The sequence below is a fragment of the Vulpes lagopus genome, chromosome 11 (genome assembly GCF_018345385.1).
Source record: "Vulpes lagopus strain Blue_001 chromosome 11, ASM1834538v1, whole genome shotgun sequence".
Classification (NCBI taxonomy): domain Eukaryota; kingdom Metazoa; phylum Chordata; class Mammalia; order Carnivora; family Canidae; genus Vulpes; species Vulpes lagopus.
In genome coordinates, this window is record NC_054834.1 from 14,401,585 (window position 1) to 14,418,551 (window position 16,967).

Consider the following 16,967-nt stretch of genomic DNA (forward strand, 5'->3'; position numbering starts at 1 on the left):
GCTGAGTGAGGTCCTTGATGACAGGACACTAGAAATTCTCGGAGATAGAGCACAATCTCTGCCTTAGCCTGCCTCTCCCGGGACCAGACATCCTTGCCGCTTTACGTTGCCTCCAACGGGGCAAATAATACATTGTCTTTCTGGGATCGTCTGATGCCGGCCTCCACAAAGTCATTAGGTACAGGGAAGTCCTTTGGACAGATGTGAAAGGAACTTCCGAGGTGGTATCGCCTAGGAGTGGTCTCTGGGGTCGCAGTCTTTGGTTTGAATCCGCTTCATACCTGCAAGCTGTGAGGCCTTGGACAAGTCACTCACCCTGTCCATGTCCTCTCTAAACCTTGTTCCCTCATCTATAAAGTGTGCATTATGACAGTTCATTGGGTTGCTGTATTACCTAAAAATGGAGTACACGTGGATCACTTAGTGGAGCACCTGGTATATACTAAGACCCCAATAAAATATGGCTGTTATAGGAGGGGAAACTTTCCTTCTCTGCACCGACATACTTAGATGGGAAGATAACTGCCAGCAACCCAGGAGACTGACCTGGATTGATGCAGTCCAATATGGTAACTACTAGCCACATGTGGTTATTCAGCGCCTGCGATGTGGCCAGTCCAAACTGAGATGTGTGATAAATATAAAATACACAGCAGACTTCAAAGACTTGGTACAATAAATGATAATGTCAAAATGTCATTAATAACTTTAAGATATCGGTTACATGTTAATGACAACGTTTTGGATACGCTGGGTTAAATAAAATGCCTTATTGAAGTGAATTTCACCTATTTCTTGTTACTTTTTAAAAATGTGTCTACTAGGGGATCCCTGGGTGGCTCAGGGGTTTGGCGCCTGCCTTTGGCCCAGGGCACAATCCTGGAGTTCTGGGATCGAGTCCTGCGTCGGGCTCCCTGCATGGAGCCTGCTTCTCCCTCTGCCTGTGTCTCTGCCTCTCTCTCTCTATCTCTCTCTCTCTGTGTCTGTCATGAATAAGTAAATAAAATATTTTTTAGAAAGCGTTTAAAAAATAATAATAAAAATAAAAATGTGTCTACTAGACTTTGAAATTACATACGTGGCTTCTGCTCTATTTATTTTGGACTGTACCGTTCTGGATCCTCTTTTCAGAAGACTTCCAGGAACCTCAGGATAGTGAACTCATCCATTGTTAGATACCCACCTTCTTCAAAGGTGAAGTAGTGATATAGCTGGTGACCCGGGGACCCTGTTCAGTTTCCCCTGCCCCTATGCCAGCTGCTTTTAATGCATCTATCACCCTAGTAATATGGTAGTCTAGACAGGAAGGCATGCCTCAGCACAGAAGACAAATATAATATTTGTAAAAGAATCCAAATGGCTGAATTAAAGGATGCGCAGAAGGGTGCGCGTGTGTGTGTGTGTGTGTGTGTGTGTGTGTGTGACTTACACTGGTTGATCATGAAATAGCTGTTAGCGGTTGTGATGCTGTAGAGGAGGAAGCCGGTAGAGCCTTTATCATCGGGGTCCTCAGCTGTGATGTTGGCCACAATGGTGCCTGAAGCCAGCTCCTCAGGAATCGTGTACACTCGCGCTGAGCTGGAGCAGAAATACAGCAGACACAGCTAATTTTCAGGGGCACGGGAGGGTGGAGTCTGGGAGGTGGGTATTTTGGTTAGTGCTAAATATAGCACGGAGCTTTTGAAGTTGCATCCACATGCTCAGAGAAAGCAGTCAGCAGCTGAAAGGAGGGGGGGACCGGCTTTTGTATTTCCAAAGATCACGTCCCTGTGGATGCGAAGAAAGTGCCACACTGCTCCTGCCACCACGTACAGTGGCCTCTGACTCCGCACCTGCCTGACACCAATTCAGATCAGCCTGGGCGTTAACATCTTTTATAACGATAGTTGGTCTCTCGGGCCATCTCCTCTCCTTCTCCAGTTCTTGTGCAAAAGCTCCCTGGGTTATTTTCACAATCCGCCTGGACACACGGCCGGAGCTCCAGGGCCCTGACTCCCACCCCACAGCTGCCACCAGATGCTATGGTGATAAACCGCAAACACTCCTTATTTCTTGTCTCCTCTTGTTTTGTTTTGCCCAAGGAGACAGAATTTACACACAGAACCTGCACAGCTCTCGGAGTTGCATTTATGATAAGGTCAGCTCTCTGAAGGGAGGAATGGGCCCCCCTGGCAACAGCACGGTCAGTACGCTGCCCTCCAGGGATGACGTCTTGCGAAATAACCCCAAATCGCCAACCTCCCCATCTTCCTCGGCCCCCATGGCTTTTGGAAAAGGCTGCTAATAAGACAGGTTCAAAGCTCTAACTACACAACTTGGGTGAATTGAATAATTTTGAATGCACCAAGGGAGGCTTATTGTTTAGGATAAGCCTGCAGGAAATCCTTCTGCTGAGGGAAGGAAAATAATCACCTCTGATTTACCAATTTCCTAAGTGTGGATTTTCCCATGCGGGGTCTTCCTTGAGAGGTCAAGAGGGGAACACTATAGCTCAGGTCTAAGTGATCACATGCCTTTTGTGAGCTCAGAAATTTTCTGCAGTTCCGTCTCACCCGTAGGGTAGATGGGACCAGAGGGAAGAGAAAGGGGAGGGGATGTCCAGCTGGTGTCAGGCAGAGGCAGGCAGAGAGCAGCTGCCACCAGGCCCTCTCTCACCGGAGGCTCCTGCCCGGGGCCTGGGTCTGTCTCCCGTTCAGTGTCTCCCGTTCAGGAATGGACAACACAAAGTGGGGCCACGAGGCAGGGGTGGCAGGAACCAAACGGAGAGCCGGAGGAGAGAAAGGAGGTAACTCCAGCTCCCAAAGCTAGACTAAGCCCTTGTCTCTGTTAGGGGAGAGGCTCTGTTTCTAACTCGTTCTATTTTTCCTCTTTGGTTACTTGGAGTGGATTCTGTTACCATCCAATGAAGAGATGGCTGAGGCTCCTGTGCAACCTTCACATCTTGCCCCTGTTGCCCCAAGTGTGGTCCCTGCTCGTTTCACAGGCTCCCTGGAGATTCTGGATCTGAATGCAGAGGCCAGGCCAGCTCCAGATCCACATTTTCACAAGATGATTTTATCTTTTTTTTTTTCCTAAAGATTTTATTTATTTATTCATGAGAGACACAGAGAGAGAGAGAGGCAGAGGGAGAAGCAGGCTCCATGCAGGGAGCTCGACGTGGGACTCGATCCCAGGTCTCCAGGATCACACCCTGGGCTGCTGCGCCACCGGGGCTGCCCCACAAGATGACTTTAAAGTATGCACTTTAAGGTTTGAGAGGAGCTTTGATAAGGAGTCACCAGAGGTGACAACCACAGAGACCCAGGTTGTCATAGGACAGAGGACACCTTGGGAGGAGAAGCCCCATCCTCGCACCCACCCTTTTTTCAGAACCACGGTTCGCAGCTAGAGGTGATTCTGTTGTTTGTCACAACGAGGGGCAGAGGCTGCTGCTAGCATCTGGGGGCAGAGGCCAGGGATGCTGCTGCTACACATCCTACGATGTATGGGACAGCCTGCACCACAGGAACTGTAAGTAGAGGCAGCTGCTTAAGGTATCCCATTTTGCAGGCTCATCTGGTCCCCACAAGGCACTTTGGGAAATCAGGTCCCCATGAAGGGGACCGGTCAGGCTGTTGATGAGCGCACAGCTCCTCATGCACACCACTCTCTCCTTGGCTCACCTGATATTGAGCTTGGCAGAAGGCAAAAAAAAAAAAAAAAAAAAAAAAAAAAAAACTTTGGTTTCTTTGGTCTAGGGACCCAAACCCCAAGTGTGTATAAAATATCCTTTAACATAAAGGTGTGACCCTCAGCACACAGCTAAGATCTATTCAAATGCAGTAAAGCCAGGGGCTCAGCGCCTCCCCCCCACAGGGTCAAGCTCTGATATCACTCACATTCCCACACCCTCCTCCCTACCCCCCAGCACCCCGCCATCCCATGACACCCGATTACCAGGGCGCTGGGCAACGCTCATGGGGAAGGGCATGAATCCCAGATGATGGCATCATTGTTCAGAACGAGTATGCAGTAGGTGCATGAAGGGTGTAAGCGCTGCCAGGCACCAGGTTGCAAAGGATGGCGGGTAAATACCAAAGGAGCAGCAGTGGGAGAGAGGCTGTGGAGTCCAAGGGAAAGTGCTCTGCAGAAGCGGCGAGCATTGTGCTTGCCACGCAGAGTAAACCTAAGTCAAGGATCTTCATTATAAGGTGCTCGTCGCGGGCAGCCCCAGTGGCCCAGCGGTTTAGCGCTGCCTTTGGCCCAGGGCCTGATCCTGGAGCCCCGGGGATCGAGTCCCACGTCGGGCTCCCTGCATGGAGCCTGCTCCTCCCTCCGCCTGGGTCTCTGCCTCTCTCTCTTTCTGTGTCGGTCATGAATAAATAAATAAAATCTTTAAGAAAAAAAAAATAAGGTGCTCATCAGGATAATCGCAGAACCCAGAGCACACGCTGGGAGTCCGCAAGGCCCTGCAATGCGTGCCCCCGTGAGCCCTCAACCACGCAAATAGCCCTGCCTTGCTTGTGTTTATTGCAGGGCCTTGCCAAACAGCGAAGACAGAAGAGCGGTTTCCAGTTGTGCAGCCCCCCGATGCCCGAACCCCGGGGAGCCGAGTCCGTTGGAGGATTTGATCCCGTTAACTCTGACTTAATAACCTGTGGTTGGTCCTAGCGCTGATGTGGGGGGACACGAAGGGTCAGGGCCCCAGGGAACCATGAAAGCCCTCAAAGCCAGCGCCTCCTTAGGAGCCGGGCAGACTTGCCAGCCGTGGGTGGCGAGGGCAGCCGGGTGCAGTCGAGGCAGCCCCTGTCCCCGTCCCTCCGGCGACAGGTCCGTACCCACCCGCCCGCCGACGCCCGGGGACTGCTGTTCGAAGCAAAGCCCAGGGACTCGTTACGACGTGGCCAGGCAGTCACACAGACCGTCTGCCCATAACGGGGCCTGACGGGGTCACTCTGGAGCCGCAGGCCACCTCTGGGGGCCCCAGCCGCCCCCGGGGCCAGGCCACGCGCTCCCTGCGGAGGCCAGCTGCTGTGTCGGACGGGGTCCAAACCAGAGTCGGTCTGCCCCTGGGGAGGACTCGTTTTCCCTGCTGCACCCCATTAGCCTGCTGTCCCCCTCAGATCGGAGTATGGGGCCCCGGGACCTGAGGAGTCACCCGGCTGTGCGTCTGCACCGGGCTGGGGTGCGGGCTACTTACAGGCCGCCCGCACTGCACCCCCGGAGGAGCCCGGCGGCGGGAAGGGCTCCCCCTCAGAGCCTGGCCTGCAGCAGGTGCCCGGCAGCGTGACGTGGGCCGGCCGCTGCCGTTCCTGCACCTTGGCCCCGCGGCTCACGCCCAGAAGGTTCTCGGCCGTGCAGCGTTTGCATGGTCGGATGCTAGCTCAGAACCCCGTCTGCCCCCCCAAGTCCCCAAGCATAACAGGCGAGGGTCTCCCTTTGTGCCCGGGCTGGTGCCAGCCCCCCGCCCCAGGCCACTTGCACCAGACTCAGTTTCCCACCTCCCCTCTGCTGGGTGAGTGCTGCCGGGTGTCTTTTCCGGATCCCCCGTGGCAGGAGGACATCTGGGACACCTGCCCCAGGCAGGCCTGCTGGGTACCCTCGAAGGAGGCCTCTCCTCCGTCGGAGAGGATGCCATCCTGAGAGGGGGCTGGGCCTCGTCTGATGGCGCGGGCCCTCGCATTTCGCTGCTATTCATGCTGACACCGTGTTAGAACCCACCTGCCTTCTGTGCACCTGCCACGCAGGCGCAGGCCCAGGCCCGGCCGCGCACCAGCGGCGTCGCGTGCAGCCCCTCTCACCACTCAGCACCGCACCCACAGTCCCCTGGGGCGGAGGCCCAGAGGAAGGGCTCTGAAGCTCAGGCCTCTGGTCTCTCCTCAGGCCAGGGCAAAGGGCCCCCTCGGTCTGGTATCAATGCAGCCGAGAAAGCCGGGCCCCCCAGAGACGTGGCCGCGGCCCGCAGGGCCCTGTACACCCTCAGGCCTACCTGGTAAAGCGCGGGGCCTCATCGTTGACGTTCACAACGTTCACCTGGAGCGCCGTGGAGGCTTCGAGCCCTTGGCTGTCTCTCACTCCCGCGACGAGGTGGAAACTGTGGGGAAACGGCCCAGTGAGGGAATCAGCGGGGCTGACACTACCTCAAAGGGGGAGGGGCAACGTGGGGGGGGGGGGGAAGAGTCTGCCCTTTCTGGCCGCCCTCCTTCAGCCACTCCTGTAGAGTCAGAACTGCCCAGTCTACCCTTCCTTCCTCGCCCCTACAAACCCAGCCCCAGCTTCTCTCTCGCCCCGTGGTTGTATTCCTGGCCACCGTCCCCCATGGCTGCCCACGTCCGCCATGTTGCACACCGTATCTCTGTGTCGTTCGTTCCTCACAATATCCCTGCAAACGTGTATTAGGCCCGTGTGAGGAAACCGAGGCTCCCAGGGACGGAGGAACTAGCCTGGTTCTCACACCAGGTGAGGAGCCAAGGTCACCCCGTGTCACCCTGTGTGTTTCCGTCCTCAAACGCTGGTCTCGCCTCACCTCTTTCCTCCGCCACCTGCTCGCCTCCACCCTGCTGCTCTGGTGTCCAAGCCAGAAAGGCAGCTGAGGCAATTCTCCAGGTTCTTGGGGCGACTTCCCCCACCCCTCCATTCTTATTATGTGGCGATGAAGGTCTGGGTTGGGAAAGGAGGCTTTCCGGATCATTGCCTTCGTCCTTCTTCCTTTTGGGGGGCTCACTACCCTCTGAACTCAGCAGGAAGGCAGCAAACCACTCGGAGCCTGCCTCGCCGCCTGCAAGCTGCTCCAGGCCTGCTCCTCGCCCCTCAGATAAATGTGCTTCAAGCAAGGTCATTGACAAAGGCTACCTTTTGGGTCCTGCCTCAAAGTCAAATTCCTTTGTGGAGAAGAGGGTCCCATTAGCAGACATCCCGAAGTTCACTGAGGGGACGATCAGGAAATACTAAAAAACAAGGAAAAAAAGAATGTAACTGAGAGTGCCTGTTCGTCTTTCCCTGAGAGACTAGTTTGTTCCATTCCCATTTTATATTCTTGGGCCATGGAACATTCTTGATGCATTGGGATGACCCAATGCAGAGTTCTCAGACTTAATAGTTCTTAAAGCAAGAAAACTCTGGATCTGTTGGCCCAAGCCTCTGACCTGAGAAGCTGCCCCCCAAGGAGCTGGTCACTGGGTCCTGCTTCAATAACAGAGCGGGTGTGAAGGTCCCCTGTCTGGACACTATGCTTCTGAGTCCAGTCTCCTTCATCCCATCACCATGTTCCATTTGTGCTTCTCAGGATGACATCTGGCATTGAGTCTAGGTCTTGGCTTTGACCAACACTATTTAACCATGGCTACCATGCATTAGGCAACAGGATGATATGAAAGTAAATAAGATCTGGTCTCTAGAGGCTTCTGGGTGGTTCAGTGGTTGAGCATCTGCCTTCAGCTCAGGTCGTGATCCTGGGGTCCTAGAATCGAGTCCCATATCTGGCTCCCCACAGGGAGCCTGCTTCTCCATCTGCCTGTGTCTCTGCGACTCTCATGAATAAATAAAATCTAAAAAAAAAAAAAAAATCTAGTCTCTACCCTTGAAAGAACTTATGACGTGGTGGGGGGTGCAAAAATGTTCACGGTCATTATTCACAGACATGATGGCAGAGAAAAGGGAAGTGACAGGTGTGAGAGAGAAGCTTAGCAGGGCCTCAAGTCTACGCTGGAAGCAGGTTTGGAGCTTTAGCAGGGCTGCTTTAGAATCTGATCTCGGGATTATGGCCACTGATGAAGTCTTCCCACATCTCAGGGAGTTGAGAATCTATTCCGTTATGGACCCAGTGCCCACCCCAGCTGTCTTGTTGAACTCCTGCCTAGCACCACTTGCTCTGATGGGAACACAGACTTGTTTGCTCAGCCCACTAAGGGCCAGCCCATGGGAGGACCACCCCTGTGCTATCCATGGGTGCTCATCAAGACTGCTTCCTTGCTGCCATGATGATGTCAATGAAGCAGGCGAAGGACCTGGACCAGAAGAGCTGAATTCAAGTTCTGGTCCTCACCACAGGATCTGGGACAAGTCCCTTCCTTGCCTGTAATATAGGGACAATGCCACCAACTGCTCCTCCATGTTTATTGTGAGGATTACATCAGAAGGCAAGCTGGAAAATGTGAAGCACCACAGCGACATACGAGGCTTACATGTTTATGTCCATTTGTTCCAAAGGGCTTTAAGATTTGAAGGTTTTGTTATTTCCTACTAGGATGAGAGATGATCTATCCTCAGGGCCTTAGATCTCTGGATCAGATAATTGGTGGAGATTTTGTAATCATAGCCACAGCCCCTGAAGTCCAGAATCAAAGGAAACACCAGCCAAGGCTTCCAACCCAGCGATTTGCTATGTTGTGTGATCGCAGCTAAGCTCCGCATAGGAGAAGAAAGAAAGCACAGGAAATAGATTAGAGATCTCATTTGGGGCCATTATAAGGTTTTAATCATTTTCCTAATAGTAATAAAAGATGCTTTTTACACACAAATTAGGAAAGACAGAAAAATATGAAAAAGAAACTCAAGATTAGTCACCTGTGAAATCTTATGATTTTCACAAATAGCCCTCTGTTCTTTTCTACACAAACATATACCCTCCAAAAAATTGAGATGATGCCCTAGTCAAAATTACATTCTCTTGTCCTTTTCCTTTGTAGCTTGAGCACTTCCCCGTATTCTTAACTCTTACCTTACAGCCTGGTTGGTTAATGATGGCACAGCGTTCTACGGTAGGGCTTACTTTAACTAATCTTTCTGGCTGGTCACTTAAGTGGTTCTTACTCATTTTTAAGGAGAAATTTTAAGGCAACACCAAGGAAGACCTTTATTCCAACTCCCCAAATCAGATAAGCAGCTTGGCAGTCCTCAAAGGTACATTGTTTAAATCCTAAGATCCCCCCCCCACCAACTCTCTGGCTCGCAGCCTGGGCAGCAGCCGCCAGGACACACAGAGCCGTTCTCTGCCTTTGAGCTGAGCCTTCCCTGCAGAGAATCCTCACATATCCATAGATCAGAGGCTCAAGCTGGATATGATGGAATGGCAGGGTTTATAGACCCATGGGGGCCATTTACTACACGCACCTGTATCAGGATGCCTTTCCAATGGGTTTAATGCGTTAGGACATAGGTCCCCAGTTCTGATTAGTCTCAAACAGGAGAAAGTCTTGGGATATGGAGGTGACAGACAGACCCTGATCTCCAAAAGCTGGTGAGCAACTGATGGAACATACAAGGAAGATGTTGGAGACATGCTCAGAGGGAGACAAATATAGGATATGATGGGAACGGAGAAGGGGGACTTAGACCCATCTAGAATAGAAGAGTCACGAATGGGGGTGGCTGCGTCAAGAAGCGCTGCGGCTCTGGAGCCAGGCTGCTGGGTCTGAGTCCTGGTTCTACTACTTGCCAGCTGTGAGAGTTTGTGCAACAAAGAGTAATAATAATAGGGTATGTCTAAGGGATTAGCATGTAAAGTTCTAGACCATGTGCCTGGCATAGAGGTTAACTATCGCTGTCGGTTAGAATGTCAGATCCACGAGGGTAAAGGCTTCATCTTCATTACTACATCTCTAGTGCCTAACACATAGTAGATGCTCAATAAATCTTTTTTCAATCAATAAATAGTTGTTAAATGTTGAATATCAGGGTTTTCTTCTTGCCTATTTCTCATCCGAGACCAGCATTCCCACCTTAAAAATCTTAAAACAAAACAAAAAGGCAACAACAAAATCTTGCTGAACGTTAAAAAAAAATCTTTTTTAGTTTGGTAACACAAGGCCGGATTATGAAATCTCCTCCAGTTCTGCCTACATCTCAGCAAGCAAGAAACATGAAACAGCAGCAGACAGAAAGGGCAGACTCAGGAACGTGGGGAATTTCTTTTTCATTCTTATTAAGAGGCTGATTTCCTGGAATCCTGAATTTTTTTTTCTTTTAACACCAGGCTCATTTCCTTACCCCTGAACCTAGGAGCCTGTGTTAATGGGAACAGCAGTTTTGTAGTTAGAAAGGAGATAATATCCATAGACTAAAAATATTGTGTCATGTGGCCATTTGCCAGCAACTCAGTAAAGCTTTCTGCAAAACCTGGCATTCTCTCCCCCTTTTTAAAGGCTTGTTTAATCAAAGCTGCTCCCGTGATATTCATTCTTGGAAAACAGAAATTAAACAGAATGAGAAGCCGCGGCAGCCCCTCTCTGCTCCACGACCGGCTGGGAAGTCCTGAGTAATCAGATCAATCCGGTTAACGGGAGCCGGTCAGGCCAGCGCTGGGCTCCCCCCGCTGGGAATGTGCCCTCGTGGGCACCCCAGGTCTCTGGGCACCTCACAGGGCTGCAGTTTGCTCCAGGACGCAAAGGCTCCAGCTTCCTGCCCGGGCCCCCTTTATCGCGTCGCTGCTGTCGGAGGAGGCAGGGTGAGTGGAAGCAGGCTCAGTTTGCAGAACGCCAGGCTCCCTGGGGACAGCAGGCCACCCGGACCAGGGATCGCCCGCTGCAGCTGCAGCCCCAGCCGCCTTGGGGCCTGCAGTAGGATCCAGCGACCCACGGCCGGGGTGCCCAGGGCCGCCGCGCCCATGCACCCACACCACCCTGAGGACCCAGCATCCTCTTCCAACCTGGCAGGTGGCAAGTGTGCAGACGCCGCCGCGTTCCTGTTGCATTTTTCAGTGTCAGGTGAATATTTTAGAAAACCCGGGATTCCTCTCTCTTCCCCTGTTCCGCCCCCATCCCAAATCAGAGGTGGCGGGTGGGGGATAGAAGTGGGAGGGAAGGGCGCCTAGGAGGAAAAACAACAACAACAGAAAAAAAATCTCCTACTGCAATCTCCCTTTCCCTTGGGTCAGCTTGTGGGGTATCGTTAGGAGGGTGAGCTCAATGGGTTATAAGCCAGCATTTGAATGTTTTTAAGAGGAGCCACATTCACAAAGGAGAAATAAAGGATGGTTGGAGACGCTGCCAGGGCTTCTACCCTCTTCCATACTGTCTTCCTTTTCCATCATCAGCCCGGTCCTATTCTCTGACTCAGGCTCCGCTCATCTTACAGATGGACGGCAATCCCCATCTATTCGAGGAAGTTTCTCTCCCAACATGTGAACAGTCATCAGTGCTGATGTATTGGGAATGGGCCTTGTTCAGTACCACTGCTTTCCCCTTTCTTGAGCATTTTAACAAGAACCAGAAGTAGAACGCGTTTTGCCAAGACTCCTGAGTTAGCAGACGGATGCCAGAGGGCATTGCACAAGTGGTGTGCATCTGTGTGTGTGTGTGTGTGTGTGTGTGTGTGTGTGGTGTGGGAGTGCAGCCTTGGGGAGCAGGAAGGGCGCTGTCACTTGGGGAAATCAAGGGATGGGACACCAAGGACAGAATTTGCCAGAACAAGGTAGAAAGGAATGAGCAGGGGTTGGGGCAGGAGACCTCCGTCCGGCGAGAGCTCCAGAGCCCAGGCAAAGGCCTCGGCTCCTTCCCTCATGAGTCAGGGGGCTGCTCGATGCACCTGAACAGCCCCAGCCAGCCAGCTCGGGCATAAAGGACCACTTTATTCCCAGGAGGCAAAGACACAGCTCGCTGCCACTTCTCAGAGGCACGTGCAAGAGGGGGGCCGGGGGACAGTGACTTCCCCTGATGCCCTCCTGGTAGCCCAGCTGGTAGCAAGGTTATTGCTCTTTTAATTTAATCCTTTGTCTGCCCGGCTGAAGACAAAGCACATTTCACTTTATGCTAAAGTCCTTCCCTAATGGAAAGGCCCAGAGAAAGCTCCTTCCTGGAGGAATGGCTGCACTAGATCACTTTGCCTCCAGCTGCGAAACTGATTAACGTCCTCAGAGTCTCCGAGGAGGCTCTGCTGCAGTCACGGTGGCCACTTCCCAGCAGAGGGGGAGGTGGAGTGTGGGAGCTGGGTGGGAGGGGGTTGGAGCTCACTGAACCTCCTTTAAGAGGCAGAGAAAGTGCAGGGGGGAGGGGGCCGAGCTAGGGAAGAGATGCCAGGAAATGTCATTATTCACATGCAAGCCAGTCTGAGCCCAGGCCTAGCGCCTGCCCCAGAGCGCACCCCACCCGCCCCCATCACCACACGGAGGGTGCACAGGGAGGCCAGCCCATGCTGGGTCCCAGCCCGCGCCCTGCAGCCAACAGGAGCCACCACCCACGGGCACCTGTAACTGCTGAGCGGCTGCGGTGTGGCTGGTCTGAAAGGAGGTGAGCTATGAAGTGCAAAGGGCACAAGGAGTCCGAAGACTTACTACTAAGAGAAAGGGGGTGAAATATCTCATGAACTGTTATGTTGATAACGGTGAAAGGATAGCACTTTGGGTATGAGTATTTAAAATTCGAAAAGCATATTATAATTAATTTTATCTTTTCATTTTACCTTTTTTTAAAAAAAGACTTTATTTGAGAGAGAGAGCGTGTGTGTGCGCGTGCACGTGCAAGCAAAAAAACATAAGTTGGGGAGAGAGCAGGGGGAGAAGCTTGATCTCCTTGATCTTGAGGCTTGATCCTGGGACTCCAGGATCATGACCTGAGCTGAAGGCAGACGCCCAACCAACTGAGCCACCAGGTGTCCCTCATTTTATTTCTTAATGTGGCTACCAGAACATCTAAAATGACATGTACAGCGGTCATTCCTGGCTCACTTGCCAGCTCTGGTCCAAACAATGTACAACCACACGCTTTTAAAACGTCTTTAAAAAGGAGGGAGCATTTCTGCATTAGCCCCACTTTTACATTATCTGTGACACAGTTTCCATTTATTCAGCTGGGTAGGGGTTGTGGGATTTGGCGTTTTAAGGGAGCTGGAGTTTCCAGAGCTATTTTTAAAACTCATCCTTCCTCCTTAGTGGTTCCCACCAGCAAGGCAACTCCTTGGAACCCACCAGGTAAGGTGATAGGCACAAACCAAGCCACCGTGGCTTCACGCACATGCTTTGGTGTTTTGCTTCTGTTCTGTTTTATTTCTTCTTGTGGGTAGTCGTGTATTTTATTCGTCACTTGGGCAGTCTGAAATGGCCCTCTTGTCCCTCCACACCCACCAGCGATTCCAAGGTGATATAAGAACTGGTGATAAGTCTGAATGGAGGTCACATAATTGTCTTGCAGACCGTACCTTCGCCAGGTAGGTGATTTGCTGCAGTTATGGAGGCAGAGAAGCTGCTGGCCCGGGAGTCTCAGCCTCTTCCAGCCTCTTCCTCAGGATTGCCCTTCCAGCCAGCACCGCGGCAGCACCCAGCTAGGTCCTAAGCACTATGACCATCAGAAACTTTGAATATCGACCCCTAGATCCTTCATATGGTGGCTAGCAACCCGGTGCCCCTAGGGATAGGTCCCCTCTACTTATGGGTCACAGTACCATTTCTTCAAAGACTGCTCTTCTGGAAACCTGTGTCTTAAAGGATGGGGTCCCCAAACGTAGAGTACTCCTCGACAGCAAGGTTGTAATTGCACCCTTCCCATCTTTGTAGGGGCTGGGTAGCAAGGTTATTGCTCTTTTAATTTAATCCTTTGTCTGCCCGGCTGAAGACAAAGCACATTTCACTTTATGCAAAAGTCCTTCCCTAATGGAAAGGCCCAGAGAAAGCTCCTTCCTGGAGGAATGGCTGCACTAGATCACAATGGCTAGCATCTTGTATTGCTAGCCCCTACCACTCTCCTCATCTAGCCTCACTCTCCAACCCCATGGTTCTCCCCAGGAATTCCAGGCAATGCTGTACTCCGTGCCATCACTGACTGCCCAGATGGCCGCAGGAATGACACTTTTATTCAGGCTTTGTCCGGTACTCCTGGTAGATGACCCCGTGTAGTTAGCCATTGTACAGCAGCTGATGAGGCTGTTGGTGTGGATTTCTGCTGTCCTCTTCTCCCCCCGGAGAGGGAGCCATCGCCTTCCAGAGGGTGTGCTTCTGGATGGCATGGCACTCTGAGTTCCACATTGGTTAAACTTGTCCTAACTCCTGGTTCTTGGCCTGGCACTTGCCGCAGATCTTGTTGGGGTTGCAGAGCTTGTGGGGGAGCCCTGTACAGGTAGGTAACTGCCCCTGTCCCCACCCCACCCCAAGCAGGATCCCAGTGTTGGGAAGGTCAGTGCCAAGCAACAAAGCCAGCAGGGTGGGGGCCATGCCCCCTCCCTTTGATGTGGATCCTGTCTGCCCAGTGGGCCCAGCAGGAGCCGCAGTACTGGGGATGGACTGGTTCTGGGGACACTGGCGTACATGACCCCATTCACCTGAGCCAGTCCCAGCTCTTGGGCAGATCAGAGGAGGACAGGTCCTCTTGAGGCCCAGGGTATGCCCTGAGCCTGAGCATGGACAGCTGGTCCCCGACCCCCAAGGCCAGGGGCAGCTGGGGGGAGCCCCAGAAGGAAGTGAGCCCCACCGTGCCACCCACCCCGCCGGTGCGCCCTCCAGCGGCAAGACCAGCAGCCCAGTGGGTGCCTGGCTCCTGGCCCAGCTCTGGTGTTTCATTAAAGCCTTTACTTGTTTCTCCAGTTCAGCAGTTCAGCAGAAGGGTGCAGTGCATCCCAATCACCTGGGACACTTGTGTTCCAGGAATCTGTGTTTTTCTATTCAATGCGGAGCCTGAACTCACCAACCTGAGATCAGGACCTGAGCTGAGGTCAAGCATCGGCTGCCTTAACCATCAGAATCTGTGTTTTCTTAAAAGCAGCCTACATATAGTCTCATGCAGGGGCCCAACCCGCCCAGCCATTCTGACCAGAGGACTCCCCCAGGGTATCTGGCAAATACGCAGATTCCCAGGCCCCCCACCCCCACCCCAGCCCCACTGGACGGCAAGGCCCAAGAGAGAGGCCTGGAAATTTGGGAAACCACATCTTCCAGTGGTGCTTCTCAGGCCCACCACCAGGGACCCCCAGGGAACTAGATGAGCCTGATGCCTGGGTCGCACCCCAGGACCATCACATCAGACCCCTAGGGAGTGGGACCCAGATATCTAGTTTTTTAACGTTCCTCTGCTGGTTTCAACTTACAGCCAAAGTTGAGAAGCATGGGTTTGGTCTTGGTAGTCAACAAACCCATCTCCTTTCTCCTTCTAGGGAGCAATGTCCGTCCTTTCCTACCACTTCCTAAACGGTTAGTTCCTGTTCCTAGCCGGAGAAGCCTTCTCTCTAGATTATGCTCATCTTTCCTCCCCGCTGGCTGTCAACTCTGCAAGGTGGTTAGTTCTACTGTACGCGTGAAACACCTCATTAACACTTTGTGCTGCAATGGGAAGCGCCCCTCCCCAAACACGCTGCAGAAAGCACAGGTGCGCCCTGCAGCTGCTCTCTGACCCCTGGCACTGCATTTTCTCTTAAGGGAGCAACGGCCTGAGGCCCCTTCCCTTCCTCAACCTGATCTACGGGGGTGTTTTTAAAGCGGCCACCGTGATCTTTTTCCTTCTGCATAATTTGAAGATGAAGATTTAAAAATAAACATTTTTCTCAACGGTTGAGATTCCTTCCACTTTGCCCCCACTGCATCTTGTATGAGCTTTATCGTAATTATCTTACGGAATTACAAGAATTTGGTGTGTTCACGAATGTCTCCCCACCCATGGGGAGACATAAACATCTTGAGGTACAAAGATGTGTCTCACTTGTCTTTGTGTCCAAAATATCTAATAGAAAGCCTGGCACAGGGACACTTGGGTGGCTCAGGGCATGATCCTGGAGTCCCTGGATGGAGTTCAGGGATGGAATCCCACATCGGGCTCCCGGCAGGGAGTCTGCTTCTCCCTCTGCCTGTGTCTCTGCCTTTCTCTCTGTGTCTCTCATGCATAAATAAATAAAATCTTGAAAGAAAGAAAGAAAGAAAGAAAGAAAGAAAGAAAGAAAGAAAGAAAGAAAGAAAGAAAAGCAAGCAAGCCTGGCACATAGTGACTTCTTGGTCACAAAGAAAACTCAAAGTATAAATGAGGTACTAGATTTTGGGTTGCTGACCCATCCAAAATCCCATTTCCTTGGTCACCATCCAACAACAGTGGCGACAGTTCTGGCCGGTGAGAAGTAAAGTAAAAAAGAAGTAAAGTAAAAAAGTCCTCCAGGAAGGGCCTCTGGAGGATCTTTGAGATACACACCGGGCTGGCCTGTTCCCTCACCCTTACTCCTTCCTGCTTTATTTTTCTTCTTCTTTTTCCTGCCTGGAACTGAAAGTTAAAGCCTGGAGGTGCAGCAGTCATATTGTTATCATGAGGTGAACAAAAAGAGGACAAAACCAACATGCTGTGAGTGGAAGAGCATAAAGTTAGAAAGAGCCCAGGTTTCTGAGGGCAGCAGACGTGCCAGCCCTGGACCGCCGGCCCACCTCTGCACTTCTTGTTATGGGAGGGGGGAGAAGTCCCACATCCACCAGTGTGGTTGAGTTTTCTGTTATTTTTCAGACAAACAGATTTATAACTGATGTAACAAGGACGTTATCATAAGTATGCATTTAGAGCACCCGGTATTGTTCTGAGCGCATAGTAGGGACCCATTAAGTGTTTGCCTCTTCCACTTATTCCACTTATTCACAGAACTCTGAATAAATGATTTCGGGGACAGAGGGTCATCTTCTGATAATAACAGACTATTCCCTGACTCAAGATGTGGCCACTAATCTGAAAACAGCTTTGTTCCAGATCCTGCAGACCATATTCTATGGGTCCTGGAGGTTATTTCCAAGGTTCACTTCCTCCTGTTAGAAAAAGTAGCTCTGTTGAAGCTGCAAATCAAGCAGCGAACAGCAGAAACAGCCTCCTGGTGTTACCAATTCGCTGAGTGTCATATTTCAAGTACTCGCTTCCGTAAGGCACGATTTGCAGGAGTGATGCCTGCTTCAAGGTCAGTTGGCTGGCTGATGTGAGCTTCGGTTTTTCTCTCCAGCCTGGGCTGCCCAGCTGCAGGGTGTCTGGGCCACTTCAGGGGACGCAGCTAGGAGCCAGGGCCTCCCGGCTCAGGGACAAACTGAAAGGCTCCTTCGCCTGAGGGGT

General features: G+C 52.0%; 1 protein-coding gene across 1 annotated transcript in view; it reads right to left on the reverse strand.

Moving 5' to 3' along the window:
- Positions 1-16,967, reverse strand: part of CDHR3 (cadherin related family member 3) — a 59,722-nt gene that overhangs the window by 24,804 nt on the left and 17,951 nt on the right. The window contains exons 5-7 of the mRNA XM_041723047.1: positions 6,832-6,926; positions 5,969-6,073; positions 1,430-1,578 (exon numbers count right to left, since the gene is read on the reverse strand). Coding sequence (XP_041578981.1) covers positions 1,430-1,578; positions 5,969-6,073; positions 6,832-6,926 — 349 coding nt within the window. The remainder of the gene's footprint in view (positions 1-1,429; positions 1,579-5,968; positions 6,074-6,831; positions 6,927-16,967) is intronic.